The sequence below is a fragment of the Mauremys mutica genome, unplaced genomic scaffold (assembly GCF_020497125.1).
Source record: "Mauremys mutica isolate MM-2020 ecotype Southern unplaced genomic scaffold, ASM2049712v1 Super-Scaffold_100210, whole genome shotgun sequence".
NCBI lineage: Eukaryota > Metazoa > Chordata > Testudines > Geoemydidae > Mauremys > Mauremys mutica.
In genome coordinates, this window is record NW_025423288.1 from 132,481 (window position 1) to 153,258 (window position 20,778).

Below are 20,778 nucleotides of genomic sequence, written 5' to 3' on the forward strand. Positions count from 1 at the left end.
GAGAGCAAGGAAACCATCCAGGGGAGAAAGTGGGTAAATGTATTTCCTGTCAGGAAACTCAGAAAGACCTCAAGGAAACCAAAACACAACAGGAAATCCTGAGCGAAAAGAGAAAAAAGACATGCACTGAGTGTGGGAAAAATATATGTGATTACTCCATCCTTCTAAAGCATCACAGAATCCACACAGGGAAGAGGCCCTATGAATGCAGTGAGTGTAGAAAAACCTTCAGTCGCAGTTCGCACCTTATTAGGCATCAAAGAATCCACACAGGGGAGAGGCCCCATAAATGCAGTGAGTGTGGGGAAAAATTCAGTCGCAGTTCACACCTTATTAGGCATCGGAGAATCCACACAGGGAAGAGGTCCTATGAATGCAGTGACTGCGGGAAAACCTTCAGTCGCAGTTCACACCTTATTAGGCATCGGAGAATCCACACAGGGAAGAGGTCCTATGAATGCAGTGAGTGTGGGAAAAGCTTCACTAGCAGATCAGGCCTTTATCAACATCAGAGAATCCACACAGGGGAGAGGCCCTACGAATGCAGTGAGTGTGGGAAAAGCTTCACTAGCAGATCAGGCCTTACTGGGCATCAGAGAATCCACACAGGGGAGAGGCCCTATGAATGCAGTGAGTGTGGGAAAACCTTCAATCGCAGGTCAAACCTTCTTACCCATCAGAGAATCCACACAGGGGAGAGGCCCTATGAATGCTGTGAGTGTAGAAAATGCTTCACTGACAGCTCAGCCCTTTCTCAACATCAGAGAATCCACACAGGGGAGAGGCCCTATGAATGCAGTGAGTGTGGGGAAACCTTCAATCGCAGCTCAGTCCTTATTAGACATCGGAGAATCCACACAGGGAAGAGGCCCTATGAATGCAGTGAGTGTGGAAAAGCTTTCAGTCGCAGTTCACACCTTATTAGGCATCAGCGAATCCACACAGGGGAGAGGCCCTATGAATGCAGTGAGTGTGGGAAAAGCTTCACTAGCAGCTCAGGCCTTTCTGAACATCAGAAAATTCACACCGGTGGGAGACCCTATAAATGCAGTGAGTGTGGAAAAACCTTCTGTGGGCACTTAGCCCATGTTAGTCATCAGAGAATCTGCAAGGGAGATCAACAACATAAACACCTCTAGGGCTATCAATACTTTTTTTTCTTTTATAATTTTCCTGATTCCCACATAGTAACATTTAAAGCTGTTTGAACTGTTTGCAGCATGGTTATCCCTCAGTTTGACCAGATGAGGGGCCCATTTTTGCCTTTTGCAGTTTGCCCTGTTTTGAGGTGGACCCATTTGTCCTTTCTATCAACTCCATTATCCCATGAGTAATTCAAGTGTGCCCTTCCTATCAGGAATCAGGGAGCATCACATTTATACTATTCTTCCTATTTCAAAGTTATTGTTAGTCACCAGTGATACAGATTGTATCATTGCCTCTTGTTCTGCGTTGCTCTGGGTTGTGCTGAAGAGCAGATATAATGGGAATTTTTCAAATTATATTTAAATGAAGAGGAGCAAGGGCAGGAAAAAAGTGTAATTTCAGCCTCTGTGACACTGGAAGGAGATGGGGAAACTCAGAGATTCCCTCCTTCCCCGTCACTGCAGAACTGTTACCTTTTGTCTGAGCCACGCAGAGGTTATCATCATCACATTCTATCCATCCACTTCTCAAAGTGTCCTGTGAGGACGAGTTCTCAGCTGTCTGTGCTTGGAGATGATGCTTTGACTTCTTTAATCGTATATCAGAGTTGCTATGACTGGAGATGAAAGTGTCGAAGATCTGGAAGGGGAATTCAAATGGATCCCAAACACAGTGTGCTCATTGGGAGTTTAAATCCCAGGTTCCATCTATTGGTAAAGCCACTATTGGCAAGGTGAGTGGTTTTGTCCCCCATTATGGCAATGCTCGGATACTAAAAAAATTGTAAATAACATAACTGGCTATTGAGACAGTGCTGAGTGAAGTATGTTTGAATGGATCAGAGGAGAATGTGATGGGAGAATCTCTTGTCCTGATTCTGAATAATCAGATGTAACCTGCTCTGGAATTTCACTTCACACTTTCATTGTCATGTATTGTATCTTTCTGTGATGTGGGTTTCTATCTTTCCTGGAGGCTGTTTGGTCACCCAATTAGATATTAGTTCAGTTTGATAGGATGTAGCTGAGCTTTATTGGAGAATTTAAGACAAATGACCATTTGCTAAAGTCGTCATTTCTCACTTCAGGTTTGCTTTTTCCCCATCCCTGCATGATGACATGGAGAAAGTTCAAGTGCAGTTCTGTCAACAGGAGAGAACTCTCCAATTTACTGGACATGCTAACCAACAAACAGCAGTGATTTAAAATTTCCACTCGGAAATGGTGTACAACAGCAGCACCTGAACTAACTGAAGGAAGTGCATATGATCACAGTGTAGTTCAATTGTTTAAGTCAATATTGTCTCATATGATCTGGGGAGAGAATTCCATGGTAAGTGATTTTGAACTAGGCACAATGCCCATGTGTTTGGTTCCCAGAGCATTTATAACCCAGGCCCCACAGAAGATCTCTCCTAGCCAATCCTGTGTTATGGGAGATGCCCTTCATGACACAGATGTTGAGGAAATAGAAGTGGGTTTTTTGTTGAATTTATCCTTTCTGGATGCTAAAAATGTGTGTTTTGTAAATCTAATAGCTGCAGAAAAAAAATTATTTTTCAATAGAAACTCCAGCTCTGGTAACTAACAGAGATTCTGATCCAGGCCTGTATCCAGTTCCTTGCCTGGACCTGTGCCACCAAATTAAAGAAAAGCTGGGCATGTTCTGGGAAGCCATTCCTCACTAACACTGCTGAGATTTTGAGTGGTTTTTTAAAAGATTCCACTTCAGAAAAGTGTAAATTTACCCTAACCAAGGCCAAGGATTTGGAAAGAGTCCACACCCAGTTCTTGGTTTCTGCCCCAGTAAAGGAAGCTATGGTGGCCAATGACCCAAGGAAAATTGTTTGTACCACTCCACTTCCTAGTTCTGTGTCACTGATGACAGTTCCAGAGGATACCAGGGTTAGATTGAGAACAATCATCCTTCACCATTTGGATCCAAAGAGAGAGTGCTTCCTAGGACGTTCCTTCCCTGTGAATCCCAAACTGGCTGCCTGATTGAGTAACAAGGACTTTCAGACTGTAAAAATGATAACCAATGAGGCAATGAATGTATCAGGCTCCAATTTCAGACTTCTGGATACACACATGTTGAGTCCTGATTCCCTGCTTTTGTGTCTGATCCTGTGGCTACACAATAAAGCTGATCTTGGCACAGCTGCACCAATGTAGCTGTGCTGCTGTAGCACTGCTATTACAGGCTCTCTAAGCCAGTGGGAGAGATCTCTGCAGTCAAACTTGATTAGTCCAGGTTCTGCAAGCGGCAGCAGCTATGTTGGCAGGAGAAGCTCTCCTGCTGATGTAGCACTATCTATACCAGGGGTTAGGGCTGTGTAGCTACGTTGCTCAGCTGTGTGGATTTTTCACACAGCTGCGCAATATACTTTTACTGATAAATGTCTTTAGTGTAGACCAGACAGTTTTACCTTGTGTTTTATGCATTTACATCATTTCTCCTCTAGCTTCTCCTACTTTGAAAGATTTAAAAGTGTGAAAAGAGGTACTTTTTCCTCATGATGCAAACATTCCCACATAGGAGACCCCTTCCTCCAACACATATGGCAGAAGATCCTGAGATATATGAACTCACAGAAGTGGTTGGGACAAACCACAACTTGAGCCAAGGTTCAGTTGTTGGCAATGGGCATTAAAAGAAAACTAACATATATGACAAGAATTTGTGATCATTTAATATGTTCTTGTTACCTATTAAAATGAAATTATAGGTGAAGTTATTGGTTAAAGAGTAAGAAACTAACAGTGTGATAATCTGAATTATTTTGGAAAACTGAAAGTTGTCTTGTTTTTTGTTTCGTTAGTCGTACAGGAAATGATGGCTAATCTTGAAAAGTTAATTTGATTTAATTTACTCCTTGTAGTGTAAGGAGTTCTGGTAGAAAACCTCACTCCAATGGTTGAGGTGGAAGAATGTGTGAGAGAAAGACTGTGTAAGAGAAAATTGGCCCAGTATCGATTTTAATTTTTTGTGTTTTCAGATAGAACTTATTTTGCTTAGTTTCAAAGTCACTCTATTAAAATGAAAGCTACTCAAAGAGATAAATTGTCTAAGTTTTTACCCACTTAGACCGTAAGGGTCACTGACTTGCCCACTTCTCTAATTTGCAAAGGAAAGGCCTGACGTCTGTCATAGGTAGAAAGCTGCAATCATCAACCATCAGTATGAAGGAAAAAGCTGAAGTCCATTGCCTTTCTGGTCACATCTAAAGGCTGGTCTGTGCTGAAAAGCTATGTTGACATGGCCACAGTTCTCAGGGGTATGAAAAGTCCTCTCCACTGAGAGAAGTAGTTAATGTGCTCTGAGCCCCAGTGTAGACAGTGTTAGGTTATCAGAAGAATATTTCCAGTGTTTGAAGTGTAGACGCAGCCTTAGACAGATTGATCCCCTCTGGGAAGCGAGTCATGACATCAATTCCAATTTTGACCCATCTCCCTGTGTGTGAGAAAGTTACTCGTATGGAGGGCTGAGCCAGCTGTCCGATCGCCTGGTTCCTCAACTGTAGCTACAGCCCTCAGTGCCCATCAATCCAAAGACTGAGAGAAAGGGAGAGTTCCAACCATTGTCATGTTAGTATCTGATTGTTCATCTCTATCTTTTGTGCTGGTCTTTCTGTTCTATCAAGGTGTGACTGGGATTCCCTGGAGCAGGGGTTCCCAACCTTTTTCTTTCTAAGGCACCCACTCAACATGGTGTACAAACTCTACAGCCCACCTGTGCCACAGCAACTGTTTTTCTACATGTCCAGTAGATTAAAAGCCAGAGCTGTCGTTAGGGGGTGGCCAGCAGAGCAATTGTACAGGGCCCCACAACATGGGGGCTCCCATGAAGTTAAGTTGCTTTGGCTTCAGTCCCAGGTGGAAGGGCTCAGATTTCTGACCTGAACCCCAGTGAGTCTAACACCGGCCCTGCTTTCTGGTATATTTCTCCCACCCCGAAACCAGCTCGCTGCCCCCCAGGGGGCTCCGGACCCCTGGCTGAGAACCACGGTCTTGGAGCTCTGTCTAGAAGGAGGGAGCAAAGCTGCTGCCTTTCCTGATGGCTGAACTCAGGCCCTCAGAGAGGGATGTTCCTGCCCTGCCAGCAACACCAGGAAAGCTCCTTGAGCAGCTGCCTGGCCTCAGGGACAGTCAAAGCCTGCAGGGCCCCAGGGGCAATGAAGCAGCTGGGTCAGGCTGGGCACCCTGATTCCCAGAGAACTGCCCTGGCTCCCTGCTCAGCAGCAATGAAGTCAATTCCCCCCACCTCTGATGAATCAGCCTGGAGCTACGGGCAGAGCTGGGGGTTTCTCCTTTCACTCCTGCTGGGGAGTGCCGGGGTCCCAGGGGCATTTCTAGCAGAGCATTCGGAATTGAACTGGGGGAAACAGCCTCTCGTTACAGAACACTCACGTTCAGACCACATCTTTATTTACAGTTTTTTATAATATGATATAATCCTAGTGTCACCATCGATAGCATGGCATGTTCAGCCTGGTGGGATACCCAGGGGAAAACTAACCAGCTCTTCAAATCCAAGAGAGTGGAGATAAATCACCTCTCCGAGTCAATGCGGGGTAATCAATAGGCAGACAGTGGGCCAAATCGCTTTGGAATGGACCCCAAAATCTTTTTATTTACTTATTATCATCATTGTTATTTTTTATTATTTACACTGCAGTCTGGACCTTGACTAGACCCTGACCAAAAATTTTGGCTCTTTACAAAAAATAACATTACCCCTAAGAATGGGGTTGTGTTACATTCCTTATGTCCTCGCTCCATCTTGTGGCCATTTCCTTTCCCTCCTTTCAGTGAAAGGCTTTGGGATTTTGTGTAGAAACTTTATTTCCTTGGGAGAGACCCCGGAGCAGGGGCTGCCTGCATGTACCAAGCACCCACTAGATTAGAAGGTGACAGACCAACACCCGTAAGACGAGGCAGCCGTCCCTGTCAAAAAAATCATCTCCCTTCACTTGAGTGACAGCCTGAATGGCTCCTTCTCCGGGCAGAGCCCCAAGGATTGGCATCATCTGCAACAAAGCCATGTGTCCGTAGCATCACCCAACCCAAAATGTGCTTTCAAAGGAGATGTCTCCTTCCTTCTGGGGTAAAATCTGCCATTATGGTCATTGATTTTAATTTCCCTTCTCTGAGGGCAGAGATGGGATTGGAGCAACCTCAGGCTGGGCTATAGAGCCCATGTCCCCATCGGTCAGTCACTCTGGGGACCTGCCTTTGCTTCCAGCTGACAGGCTGCCTCCAGCCTCTCCGGTCAGCTCCTCAGCTTTGGGGGGGTTGAGTCACTTGACAAGCATAACTGGTACATAGTAAAGCTACTTTTCCCAGATGCATTGGTGGTATAGTGGTGAGTATAGCTGCCTTCCAAGCAGTTGATCTGGGTTCGATTCCCAGCCAATGCAAGGCTGTGGTGTTTTCTCTGTTGGGAATTGGTTCAATTTCAGTCTCATTGTATCAGTTTAGCAATGGAATGAAAGAATCAATGTCCCAAGTCCCAGCAGGTCATTAAACACACAGAGGAGAAAGAAAGGGGCAGGACTATACAGTGAGCTGTTGTGGAGTCATCCTGGTATTACAATGTCTTATTGATTTTTAATTTTTTTCCCTTTACTTCCCTTTTAGACTCAGAGCCTTTAAGGTCAGAAGGGACCAGTGTTATCATCTAGTCCAACCTGCTGCACCTTGCAGGCTAAAACACCCCACCCACCCACTCCTGTAATAGACCCGGGGGAGGGGAGCCTGGCTGCCGGCAGAGGCTGCATCAAGCTTCTGCCCCCACAGAAGAGATCAGGGGGCGGAGAAGAGCAGGCTGGGCACCCTCTGGACCATGGGCCCAGCGCCATGGCACCAGTTGCGCCATGGTAAATCCAGTACTGGTGGGAGGGGAGGCAGCTCTGTGCACTGCCCCTACCCCAGGCAGCACACGGAGGCCCTCTGCTCCCCTCCCCACATGGGTGTGCAGAGATGTGACAGCAGCACTAAGGTGGCACCATGCCCACTCTGCCTCCGTCCCTCCGTGCCGCTCCCAGAAGTATCTGGCATGTCCCAGCATCCCCTGGCACAAGGGTAGTGTCTCCATGCACTGCCCCTGCCCCGAGTACCAACTCTGTGGCTCCCATTGGCTGCAGATCCTGGCCAATGGGAGCTCTGGGGGCAGCGCCTGCAGGCAGCGGTGCACAGAGACCCCCTGGCCCTGCTCACCTAGGAGCTGCTGCCGCAGGGTTTTGTGTACAGGTCACTTTGGGAGCTGCAGTGCCCGGGGTAACCGCCACCCCGCCTGCACCCCAAGCCCCTCCCCCAGCACAGAGCCAGCACCCGCACCCAAATTTCCTGCCAGAGCTTTGCTTGTCTTCCTTTCACCAGAACCGTCCTTCTTCTCCTGGGCTGCAAGTAGCCATCCCTGGGAAGCCAAGAGGCAGGCACAAGATTCTGCCTCCCAGCAGCCAACCGCACCTCCCCAGGCTTTGCAGAATGACTGGTGGTGCTCTACTAACCCCACTTAGCCACACTGAGGCGCTTAGCTTCTGCCCTGCCTTCCTCAGCTCGACTTTCCTCCTTTGCCCCATTCCTGCCTCACTCCCTCCTTTGGCAAGTCACACAAAGGAGGCCAGCAGGAGGAGCCGGCCGCCATAGGCCAACCTCCAAGGGCAGAGGAGACCAAACCACAAGGCTTCAAAAGGTGACTGGCCAAGATCCTCTAGCTTTCCCTTGCTGATGCCAAGGCTTCTTCTCAGCTCATTTCACCACGCTCTGCCATGCAGGGGTTGGGGTTATCACAAGGACAGACCAGTGGCAACAGTAGGAGTGTTTTCCTGGATAGGCAGAAGAAGTAAACCCATGTGTTTCTGCCTGGTTTCAAACCAAAGACCTTTTGCATGTGAGGCAAACATGATAACCACTACACTACAGAAACTCTGTTGTAGTGTTTGCTCCCTCCCTTCATAAGAACATAAGAATGGCCATACTGGGTCAGACCAAAGGTCCATCCAGCCCAGTATCCTGTCTGCCAACAGTGGCCAATGCCAGGTGCCCCAGAGGGAGTGACTCTAACAGGTAATGATCAAGTGATCTCTCCCCTGCCATCCATCTCCATCCTCTGACAAACAGAGGCTAGGGACACCATTCCTTACCCATCCTGGCTAATAGACATTGATGGACTTAATCTCCATTAATGTATCTAATTCTCTTTTAAACGCTGTTATAGTCCTAGCCTTCACAGCCTCCTCAGGCAAGGAGTTTGACATGTTGACTGTGCGCTGTGTGAAGAACCTCCTTTTATTTGTTTTAAACCTGCTGCCCATTACTTTCATTTGGTGTTCCCTAGTTCTTATATTATGGGAACAAGTAAATAACTTTTCCTTATTCACTTTAGGGTGTGGGGTCTGGGCTGGGCTGACTTTAGTCCCAGGCTGGGGTCTCCTGAATGGTGGGAAACATCCTTGGCTGCTACCCAGGGACAGCAGCTACTGGCGACATAGCAGGGCTGGGATGAGAGGGGAATGTTGCATGGACTTTATCATACAGGCCCCAGCCTGCTTCTCAGAGCCCACAGGCGAGAATCTAGAGAAGGGTGAGTCATTTCTCAGCTGCATTCTCAGGAGAAGCCGGTAGCCATCCTTGACCAGACACCCAGGAGAGCAACCATGGCAGTTCTGCGGAGAGTTCTGGCTGCCAGGGGAGGGGGCTGTGCCGATCGGGTGTCCGCACTAAGTTCGGCATCAATATGGTGATCCCGGGGAAGCTTGGGGTCCCCAGGTTGCCTAAGGAGGGGGTGAACCGGCCCCGGTCGGAAATGGAGCAGGTCAAAACTCCCGTGCCGATCAGTAGTGGGGTCGCGCCTGTGAATAGCCCCTGCAGCATAGCCTGGGCAAGACAGTGAGACACGGTCTCTTTTTATACACCCCCCTCCCCCGCAGAGCCTGGCTGGGGGGATGGGAGCACCCATTGTGGGGATCCTGAACTGGTGGGAGGGAAGCACCATGTACCAGGGACCTGAAACGCAGAACAGGGACACCCACACACCAGGTGTCTTGCAGCAAGAGCTGCAGTCTTGATTTACAAACTGCAAGTGATGGGGAATTTACCACCTCCCTTGCGGAGCTTATTCCACTAGATAATTAGCCTCACGGTTAAAAAATGGTCATTTCCAGTTGGAATTTTCTGACATTGACCGCAAGCCAATGGGGTCTTGTTCAACCTTTGTCTGGTGAATTAAAGAACCCTTTAAATCAGATATTCCCCCCCTCTGGGAATTTGTAAAACGTATTTAAACCAGTGATTAAATCGCCTCTTAGCCTCCAGTCAATGAAATCAATTGAGCTTCTTCAGTCTCTCGCTGGAGACATTTTCCTTGTTTTTAAAGGCTAAAATCCTGCTCTTTCCAATGGGAGCTGCTGCTTCAATGTTCAGTTTGGGGAGGGATTTGGCCGCACTCAGAGATCTGCCCGCGGGTTACAATCTGTGATCCAAAGGGGCGAACGCAAACAGCGTTTAGATGGGACCGTTAGTGCCGCCCCCGTGTGGCCAAAGGTTAGAACTGACCAGCAGAGTTTACAGCTGGAGCCTGGGACGCTCCTGAGCAAATGGGCCCAAAGCCTCTCGCGTGGGATCCTCGCTGTGCAGCAGGAGGCGGAGGGAAGCTGATTGTCAGGGCTCAGGGCTGCTCCCTGCCAGGCTGAGCCGGTGTCTGTGCTAAGCTCGGCATCAATCAGGTGATTCTGGGCAGTTCGGGGTCCCCGGGCTCCCACAGGAGGGTGAAGCAGGTCACCCCTGGAGCAGGTTAAAGCTGCAGGGTGACAGTGGGGTTGCTGCCCCTGTGAACAGCTGCTGTAGAACCGCCTGGGCAGGACAGGGAGAGCCAGTTATACCCCCCCAGCCTGTATCGGGGGATGGGAGCACTCACACCCTGGGGACCCACCCACCAGAGATCTTCTAGTGGGGGAGAGTGGCACCCACGATCTTGTAGGGGGGGACAAGGGCATCCACACTCCGGGATCCTCTGCAGAGGGACGGACACCCACACATCCAGGATTCAGTATGGGGGGCAGAGGTACCTGGACACCTGGGCTCCTGGACGGGGTTTGGGGGGCACCGAAACATCTGGGATCTTACATGAGAGGACAGCGGCGCCTGCACCCTGACATGAGACGGGGGCGGGGGGAGCAGGAGCATTTCCCAGTTCCAGGCTGTCCCTGTCTGGCCAAGGCACAGAGCTCACAAGCAGAGTTTAAAGCTCCCGCTGCCAGACCACAAAACAAACCAGGCCCTGTGGCTGGTGCCTGTGATCCCAGCACCTGGGGAGGCTGAGGTCAGCGGATTGCTTGAGCTCAGGAGTTCTGGGCTGCAGCGGGCTGTGCCGATCGGGTGTCCACACTAAGCTCGGTATCAATATGGTGATCCCAGGGAAGCTTGGGGTCCCCAGGGTGCCTCAGGAGGGGTGAACCGGCCCAGGTTGGAAACAGAGCAGGTCAAAACTCCCGTGCTGATCAGTAGTGGGATAGTCCCTGCAGCGTAGCCTGGGCAAGACAGTGAGACATGGTCTCTTTTTAGACACCCACCCCCCGCAGAGCTGGGGATTCTGACTTTGGGGGGAGGGACGCACCCCTGCAACAAGGATCTTGAAAAGGGGAACAGAGACACCCACAGACCCTGGATGGGGGCAGGCAGGGGAAACCACACACGGGAGCTAGTTCATGGGGTCGGGGACAGAGACACCCACCAGAGATCCTGGATGGGAGCACCCACATGATGGGGATCTTGAACTGGGAGGAGGGAAGCACCATGTACCAGAGGTTCTGAAGGGGGAACAGGGACAGCCACACACCAGGTGTCTTGCAGCAAGAGCTGCGGTCTTCATTTACACACAGCAGTGATGGGGAATTAACCACGTCCCTTGCGGAGCTTGTTCCACTAGATGATTAGCCTCATTGTCAGGGCCGGCTTTAGGGAGTGCGGGGCCCAATTTGAACAGTTTCGATGGGGCCCCGGCAGGGATGACTAAAACAAAAAAACACTTAAAAAAAACCCTTTCATTTCTTCCATGTATTATTTACTTTCCATGACTATATAGATAACAAAATTATCTATTACATACATTGCATCATATATTAATTAGCTGATTTGCACTTTCATGTTAGGAAAATAATTTCTTTTCATAGTTGTACAACTGATTTTCTTCACTAATGTTTATTTTATTAACATTTATAAAATATTTCCTTATTAATATAAAATTGCCCCCTCCTTCCCCCCGCCCCCAGCGCCGCCCGGCCCTGTGGAAACAAACCCTCCTTCCCCAGCTCCGCCCCATCAAAACAAGGTGGGGGGGGGAGAAAGAAACAGCACATGGGGTGACCAGATCACAGCAGTAAAATAGGACCTGCCCCCCTCCCTGCTCAGCCCCACCATCACACCCCTCTTCACCCCCTAGCCCCCCGCTGGCTTGCTGCGTCCCTCCTAGTCAGTCCCCCCCACTCACTACTCGCCTCTTTTCACCTCCTCCCTCCCCTGCCAGAAATCCCCATGCCCGCCCCTAGAGCCCCTGCTGGCTCACTGCTTGCCTCTTTCCCCGCCCGCCTCTGACTCGCCGCTCACCCCGACTCGCCCCCCCCCCCCGAAGTATAAAGCCTCATTCAAAGCCCCAGGGTCACTATATTACTGCACACCACAGTCAATCAATGCAGTTGTAGATAAATCTCTGCATTATGCATTTTTGTATAACTTGTATATGACTTTGTATTGAACCTTGGTAATATGTTATAGTGGGCCCCTAAGGTAGTATAATTAAGGTAAAAGAAAAATGTCTTTTTGCTAGAAGTAGAATAAGATCTTCCCCCCACTTGGTAATCCATTGCCCTGTTGAATGAATGAGGGGTGAATGAGGAAGGTGTGGAAGGCATCACCTCCAGACAGCTGCAACCCTTGGAGAGGGGCTGGGAGCCAGACCAAGGATTCATATTACAAATAAGGCACAAATAGTCAACAGCGAGGATGATTCACCACAGGAACAAGCTACCAAGGAAAGTGGTGGATTCGCCATCTCCTGATGTCATTTAATGAAGACTAGCTGCCTTTCTGGAATGTGTTTGCCCCCAAAGTAGCTATTGTGTCATACAGGAGGCCTGTGATATGCAGGGGGTCAGATTAGCTGCTCTAATGGTCTCTTCTGGCCATGAAGTTGACTAATTTCTGAAAAACTGAGTGTAGCATTGGGAGCAGCGTCTGATGTTTCCCTGTCTAGCCGGCTTGCTGCCTAGAACGAACGCTCCTTGAGTGGGGTGATCCACAGGGAGTAGCTCAAACCTCCAAAGTGCCTGGCCAGCGGCAGGACATTAGCACAGCAAGGGAGGGGTGTGGCAGTGACATCACAAAGGCCTTTTGCAGGACCTCAGACTATTGGTCAAAGGTGGAGGGGAGGTGGTGACCTCACAGAGAGATGCTGACATCAGCCAGGCAGGACGGGGGCGAGGGGCCAGGGAAACCTCAGAGACTCCTGTGGCTTTGCTTCAGCAGGTCTCCTTCTCCAGGTCTCTCTTTGAGGACTGAGAAGTATTCGGGTTCACAGATGTGAGCACCAGGAGGAACCTCTTTCGAGTTTTCTCCTTCCCTTTTAGTGATTTTACTAGAAAACAGCCATCCCTGTTTAGACGGTAAGAGCCTCCTCGAGGTTTGAAACCTGTTCAGTCTGATCCATCTGGTGACAGTTGAATTCTAGGCATGGAAAACACGAGCTTAAGGAGGCAGAATTTTATTCTGCACCTGGGATTTTGTCCCTCAGAATCACTGGGGACATTAGACTTTGTCCTTTTTGTTTCACCTTTTCCTCCATCCCTCCCTCCCTCCTTTCTCTTCTTCTCTTACTTCTTTTGTCCTTTCACCTGTTCCCCTCCCAACACCAGGAGCTGTGTGCGTGTGTGTGTTGCAGGGGACTGCTCTGCAGCTCCCACTGTGGGAGGTCCACCCAAAAATGTGGGGCTGAAATAGTGCTCGGGCAGTGATCCCCACCGGTGACCTGGACCATCCTTTGGGCTCTCTGGTGAGAACCCTCAGCCTCCCGTCCTCGGTCTCTACCCTGATTGGCTGAGCAGGGGGTTATTGACAGGGAGGAGACTCAGGTCCTTGTTGTTCTCTTTTAAGATCAAGTAAATAAGTCAGAACCAGTTCTATGTTTGATGAATTTTGCTGCTTCTCTGCATTAATGGTCTCTGAACAGTTCATGATTCTCTCTAACATTGCAGTTCTCCTCAAATACTTGCTGAATAATTACCGTATTGTTCCGAGTATAGGCCGCTCCTGATTATAAGCCGCACCCTTAAAGTTTGGTGCTATTTTAAAAAAATTAAATTTTTAACTTTTTTTAACTTAAAGAAAATATACACAATAGTAGAACAGTAAAACAGTATTTTATTTAATGAATAGGAAGACATGTACCAGTATTTTTAACACTTTTAACACTTTTGGTAGTCCTGCTTTTGACGGCATATGTTATATACTCAGAAATATTGAAAACTATTTTGTAGTTATACTGTAAATAAAGAAGGGAAAAGGAATGGACAACAAGGAGACTGATGGGAACAGTTCTCACTCTCTCCCCTGCACAACAATCAACAACATTAGCAAATGTTCTTAGGGTTAGGGATCATGGCCCCCCCCCGAACTCCTGCCCCATCCAACCCCCCGCGTTCCTTGACACCTCCCCCCACCCCAGGGACCCCTGCCCCATCCAACCACCCCTTCTCTCTGTCCCCTGACAGCCCCTGGAACCCTTGCCCCTGACTGCCTCCCACCGCCCCATCCATCCCCTGATCCTTTCTAACTGCCCCACCAGGACCCTTGCCCCTATTCAATCCCCCTGTTCCCTGCCCTCTGACCCCCCCAACTCCTATGCACCCCCCACCCCGAACTCCCCTGCCCTCTCTCCAACACCCCCTCCCTGCCCCGTTACTGCGCTGCCTGGATGTGGCTGGCGGCACTACAGTCTGGCCGCGGCTGGAGCCAGGAGCCCCGGGATGCTGGGCCGGGGCAGGAGTCACGCGGCCGGAGCCCGGAGCTGGAGGATGTGGCGGGAGCTGGACGGCCAGAGCCAGGTAGCTGGCCGGCCAGAGTAGGGCGGCCGGGAAGGGATGCGGGGCTGGGGCTGGAGCCAGGCGGCGGGGACGGGGACGGGCGATGCGGGGCCGGCGCCGGGCAGCGGGAGACGCGCGGCCAGGCGGGGCCACCCAGAGAATTCCGGGGGCCCGGGGTCTTCGGCGGGGGGGGGCCCCTTCCGTTCCGGGACCTGCCGCCGAAGTGTCCCGAAGACCCGCCGCGGGGCGCCCCCGCCGCCAAATTACCGCCGAAGCGGGACCCGCCGCTGAAGTGCAGCCCGGTCTTCCACAGCCCCCCACAGCCGAATTACTGCCGAAGACCGGGCTGCACTTCGGCAGCGGGTCCAGCTTGGGCGGTAACTCGCCAGTGGGGGGGTCCTTCCGCCCCAGAGCGGAAGGACCCCCCCCCCCTGCAGGCGAAGACCAAGAGCAGAAGAAGCTCCTGCGCCCGGCCCCGCAAGAGTTTTCTGGGCCCCCCGGAGCGAGTGAAGGACTCCGCTCTGGGGATCCCGAAAAACTCTCGTCGGGGCCCCTGCTGGGCCTGGGGGCAAATTGCCGCCCCTTGCGCCCCCCTCTGGGCAGCCCTGAGGCCGGGGCCGGCGGAGGCGGGTACACGGGGCTGGGGCCGAGAGGCGGGACGCGGCCGGGGCTGGAGCCGGGCGGCGGGGGAGGCGGGGACGCGGCCGGCGGAGGCAGGTACGCGGGGCTGGGGCTGGGGCTCTGGCCGGGCGGCGGGGGGGGGGGCGGGGACGCGGCCGGGGCTGGAGCCGGGCGGCGGGGGAGGCGGGGACACGGCTGGGGCAGCCAAGAGCCCTCTGAGTCCCGGCCGCGGCTGGGATTTAAAGGGCTCTAGGCTCCCCGCCGCAGCGGGCAGCCCAGAGCCCTCTGAGTCCCGGCCGCGACTGGGATTTAAAAGGCTCTGGGTTCCCCGCCACAGCGGGCAGCCCAGAACCCTGTGAGTCCCGGCCATGGCTGGGATTTAAAGGGCTCTGGGCTCCCCGCCGCAGCGGGCAGCCCAGAGCCTCTGAGTCCCGGCCACGGCTGGGATTTAAAGGGCTCTGGGCTCCCCACCGCAGCGGGCAGCCCAGAGCCCTCTGAATCCCGGCTGCGGCTGAGATTTAAAGGGCTCTGGGCTCCCCGCCGCAGCGGGCAGCCCAGAGCCCTCTGAGTCCTGGCCGCGGCTGGGATTTAAAAGGCTATGGGCTCCCCGCAGTTGCCGGCAGCCCAGAAGCCTCTGAGTCCCTGCCGCGGCTGGGATTTAAAGGGCTCTGGGCTCCCGCCACAGCTATTATCCCGATTGTAGGCCGCACCCCTAGTTTAAAGACTTAAATGAGGGGAAAAAAGTGCGGCCTATACTCGGGACAATACGGTACTGTGCACTGTTGTTGGTCTGGAGCTCATCTGAGAGCACTTTACTCAGGTCATTCAATGGATGAAATTCAAGATCTGATGGTTAGTTTGAAAATCAGGGCTCTTGGGCCCTATTCCCAGCTCTGCCACTGACTGGCTGTGTGACCTAAGACAAGTCAATTCTCCTTTCTCAGCCTTAGCTTCTCCCTCTTTCCAGTAGGGATAATAATGATCTGCTCCTACCTACCTTACGGTGAGTGGAGGCAGGGCTGGCTCTAGGTTTTTTGCCTCCCCAAGCAAAAATTTTTTTGTCTGCCCTCCCATCCCCCTGCTGCCCGAGCCCTGGGTTCTCCCCTCCCCACACCTGCACCCCCTGCCTCCCCAGCTCTGGGCCTCCCGCCACTCGCACCCCCCTGCCAACCCAGCCCTGGGCTCTACCCCCTGACCCTCACCTCCCTGCCACCCCAGCCCTGGGCTCTACCCCCTGACCCTCACCCCCCTGCCAGGCCAGCCCTGGGCTCTCCCCCACCCACACACCCCCTGCTGCCCCAGCCCTGGGCTCCTCCCCCCACCTGCACCCTCCTTCCGCCCCAGCCCTGGGTCACTGGTAACTTGCTCCCAGTTTAAAAGAATAGAAAAAAGAGAGGATTGAATGTGTAACAGGGAGTTTGGTAAATCTTGGTTATTTTATTTTTGCAACAGGTTCCCGTCCACCTCCAGTAGAGTTTTCAGTCCCAATGGCAACTTACTTACCAAATGTAATACAGACTAATCCATGCCTCCCACATGGATGTGGTTCTTGTTCTTCTGCACATTGTAGCCCGTGGAGGCCAAGGACCAGCAAATGTGTCTTCATGTGCCTGTGTTTCATTGATGAAAACATAAACTAGACACTTAGAGGATTGGAACTGATTTCATTGGAGGGACATGTTTGCTAGGTTTTTATGTATTTGCACAGGAAAATGTTGAGTGTTTCCATTCATTTCAGGCATCCCTAGTCAGTGGAGCTCCTGAACATAATGGAAATGCAATTATTTTTGTTGAAGGACCAGGCTTATCAGGGGGCACTTGGATTTGAACCAAGGACCACTTGAACTGCAGTCAAACACTCTACCACTGAGCTATACCCCCTGACAATTACATTGGCAATGTCAGTGATCTTAAGGATCTTGAAACCTGAGAGTGGAGTTCATTTCTTCCACACCAGTGTTGCTGTCTGTGCATCCCGGAGCTATGGGGTGAGTGGGAAAGGCCCACAACTAGCTTGTCAGTATCAGCAAAGGAGCAGCCGACATCAGGACCAACGAGACGTGCTGGTGGCCCATCAGGAAGAATCCACTCTCCCAGAGACTTCTCGGCGAGGGCATGGTACACAATGGGGGCTACCTACCCGCCACGTCCCAGCAAGGGTCTTTCTAGTCCCACTTCAGTGTTACCCAATTTCTAATCAGGCTTTGGCCCAGATTCCCTCCCTGAGCGGCACCAGCACATACCTGGGCCCCCTGCTAGTGTTAAATCTGCCTTGAGCTGGGACCCAGCTTGGCAAAGAGCCTGCAGCCCCCTCTGTGCTGGGGAGTGAGAGCAGCCCTGGCACTGGGCAGGGCAGCCCTGAGGGAATGAACCCAATGTGCCCGTGAGGCCCTGATCCAGAACCTCTGCCAGGCAGCTTGTGCTGCTCGGGCGTCTCTAGTCTCCAGCGAGGATTCAAAGCTTCTCTGCTCCAGGGGAACCCCTGGGGGAGGGAGGCAGGGCTCCTGCAGGATAAATCTTCCTGCTGGCAGAGCTCCGGTCCCCTCCTCATGGGCACAGGGCGTTGCACACGGCACCCACCACATGCACACACCCCTTTGTGGGGAGAATCAGCTCTGGGATATTGGGGTCAACCCCCCCCTCCTCCCTGCAAACCTTCTCCTGGCTTCAGTGAGGGAATGGGGGCGTGAGGGGCTAGTGCGGTAACAGCAGCAGCGTGGCCGTGGGGCTCGGCCGGTGGCTGGGGCCAGTCGCCTGAGCATGAACCCAGCCGACCCCAGGAGATGGACCCGGGTCACCAGCCCAACCCACCACGCGGCTGCTGCCGCTGCCCCGTTAGTGCGCGAGCTCCCACAGACCACGCTGGGGAGAGCCCCCAGCTGCAGGGGAGACGCCCGTGAGTGCCTGGCAGGGACCAGCTCCTGGCTGACCTGCCCTGCTGGGGGTCAGGGGGCTGGGTGACAGGGGGGCGTTGGCTCTGGGGTGGGACTGTCACTTCCCCCCTGCCAAGCCAACAGGACGGCCGGCAGGGGAAGAGTTCAGTCCAGGGCCTGGTGCATTCTGGGAGCAGGGGCGGAGCAGAGAAAGGGCAGATACGGGGCAGCTCTGAACACTATGCGCAGAACTGCCTGTCCTGTCCCGCAGCCCCTGTTACAGGGGGCTTTTAGCCATAGTTTTAATCAGGCCAATAAATTGAACCACACCCCTGTTAAATCATTGCTCAGCCCGAGTCCTTCACCCACATTCCTTAGGGCATTGGGTGTTTCATTTCCTGCCTCCATTTCCCACAGAGACACAATTTCCTTTGCACAGATCCATGAACAGCAAAACCTCCCTGTGTCTCTGGTCTGAGCCAGGGCCTTCGATTCCAGTGAACCCTTCTCTCCTGCAATGCGATGGTCAGACAGAGGGGACGTGGCACCTGCATCCCTGCCAGGGAGATATTGGCTCGGCTCTTTCTTTCTGCTGCTGTTGTTAGTCCATGAAACATCAAGGGTGGAATGCAAGGCTCAGTTCATGCACCAGTCCCCTGAAAAATTTCAGTGCCCCAGAGAAATCCTGCCACCTGATATTGGAATGATGTGCTGGAGATTTGACTAGGAAAGGGACTGTCTGAATTGTCAGAGTGGGGAATGAACAACAATCTACAGCAATGTCATTAACACAAACACACTCTCATCCTGCTCCAGCCGGAAGGGAAATGGGCAGGAATTCTCGCTGTTCACCCAAGGACACACTTACACTGATGCACAGCCATGAATGTGCTGGGGAAGCTGGTCGGAGCAAACAATTTGAAGAGACAATTCAGTGAGAACTGAATTATCGTGTAGTAAAACAATTATCCATCAAGTAGTTGTGGCCGAGTGGTTAAGGCGATGGACTAGAAATCCATTGGGGTTGCCCCGCGCAGGTTCAAATCCTGCCAACTACGCCTGCATTGTTGTTATGATTACTCTAGTTTTAGTGCCTGAGCATTCACAGTGCAAACTGGAGCTAAATCTAGTTTCACTCTGTCTACACTTAAAATGCTGCTGTGGCACCTGCTATAGCACTCCTGAGTATACAGTCAGTGGAGAGGTTTTCCCATCCCTGTAATAGCGGCATTGACAGAACAATTCTTCCTTTTCTTTAGCACTATCTAACCAGGGCTTAGGTCACTGTAACTATATGGGTGGACGGGGGGTTTCATACCCTGAGAGACGCCGCTCTGCCAGTGAAGTGCCCAGCGTACACCAGCCCTTAGATCCCTTTTGGTATTTCAATGCAGGCACTGACCTGTGAGAGGAAAACATCAGCTCACAAACACAGAGGCTGAATTCCCCACATTTAATCTCGCTGCACTTTCCAGAAAGTCACAAAATTCAATTCATTCTTGCTAGGACAGAGAAAAAATAAGTGACACTAAGTTTTTGTCTTGGTTAAATAAAATTAAGTGTTTAATTAATATAGTAAAAATCTGTACTGATTCCTCTAACTAACACCACAGCGTGAAATAGGAACAGAGACAAAGCTTGTCAGTGATGACTAATTTTGCAAGTGATCTTCCCATTATTAATTTCCACGCTGCCCCCATTGGAGGTCTGGGCATCTCCAATGTCATAGCTCTGCATTCACCTTCCCCTTAGAATTGTTATCGGACATTCGCCTTTCTCTGCAGCATGGGGCACGGGTCACTTGCTGGAGGATTCCCTGCACGTTGAAGTCTTTAAACCACGATTTGAGGACTTCGATAACTCAGACATAGGTTAGGGGTTTGTTACAGGAGTGGGTGGGTGAGATTCTGTGGCCTGCGTTGCGCAGGAGGTCAGACTAGATGATCATAATGGTCCCTTCTGACCTTAAGTCTATGAATCGATGAATCTATTCCCAAATTTGGAAAATTGTGCAGCTCAGAATGTGAATAGTGACCCCATCTCCTTCCTGCACCTGCTCTACATTGCTCCACAGCAGCTTCTCCACCTGCAGTCACCCCAGCACTGCAGTGCAGCTGCCCAGGGTTCAGCAGGGGCCCCTGGCAAGGACCGTGGGTGCAGCTAACAGCCCGGTGTGCCTGGCGTGAGGCAGCTGTAAAAAAGCAACACCCCCCCGGCCAGAAGTAGAGACTGAATTCCCCAACTTTAACATCATGACCCTGTGTAGAAAGCCACACGTGTCAGTTGTATTTTCACAGGGAGATGCAAAAATCAAGTGACACCAATTTTTAAGTTGAGTAAATAAAGTTGAGGAGATAGTTATTAACTTCCCAAAAATATACTAAAGATCCCTCAACATAACACCTGAAGGTGAAATATGAACAGAGACAAACCTTGTCAGCAAAGGCTCATTTCCCAAATGATCCTCAAAATGTTACTAATTCCCACCCCTCCTCCACAGGAGCTCTGTGCAGTGTAACTGTTCTGCAGGCAGCTTCCCATTAAATGCTGTTGGGGGACATTCCCAGGCCTGGAAATGTACCAATGACAGAATTTGAAGAGCAAACCTGGCTCCCCGCACCAGGCGGGATTTGAGTGTTTTGTCTTTGTTACTTAGTACAGACGCCAGGGGCAGGACTCCAGGCTCTGCTTGAGGGATCCTGGCACAGGGCTGAGGGAGGAGAAAGGATTGTAGATTCTCACCTGCCCTCTGGAGAGGAGGTAATAATTGAAGGGGGCATTTCCCACTCCTCCCCTCCTCCCAGGGCTGGAATTCTACATTCCACAGGGCCAAATGAGGGGGTGATGCCATGTGGTTAATGAAAACCAGTGCTCCAGGTGAGATTTGAACTCACAACCTCAGCATAGCTTCTCTCAGCACTGCCCTATAAGTACTGTGCACCAACCAATAGTACCACTGGAGCACCTGTTGAATAGTGTTTTCTGAAACCCCCCTAGGCTGATAAAGCCAAGGCGTGACCCCCAAAACATTCTCAGTGGGGCTGGGAGCAGGTAGCGACA

At 51.5% G+C, this 20,778-nt stretch overlaps 1 protein-coding gene and 4 non-coding genes across 5 annotated transcripts in view; 3 read left to right on the top strand and 2 right to left on the bottom strand.

Moving 5' to 3' along the window:
* Window positions 1-167: 167 nt before the first annotated feature.
* The window catches only part of LOC123360051 (zinc finger protein 850-like), a gene marked incomplete at its 5' end in the record, with an annotated part of 122,856 nt that continues 102,245 nt past the window's right edge, over window positions 168-20,778 (top strand). Inside the window, one exon of the mRNA XM_045001170.1 lies at window positions 168-1,029. Within this exon, the coding sequence (XP_044857105.1) occupies window positions 168-1,029 (862 nt within the window). The remainder of the gene's footprint in view (window positions 1,030-20,778) is intronic.
* TRNAG-UCC lies at window positions 6,494-6,565 on the top strand. The gene has a single exon. It is a non-coding gene; the product is annotated as a tRNA-Gly (tRNA).
* Window positions 8,004-8,076, bottom strand: TRNAV-CAC. The gene has a single exon. It is a non-coding gene; the product is annotated as a tRNA-Val (tRNA).
* Window positions 16,655-16,726, bottom strand: TRNAC-GCA. The gene has a single exon. It is a non-coding gene; the product is annotated as a tRNA-Cys (tRNA).
* On the top strand, window positions 18,695-18,776 carry TRNAS-AGA. Its single transcript has one exon. It is a non-coding gene; the product is annotated as a tRNA-Ser (tRNA).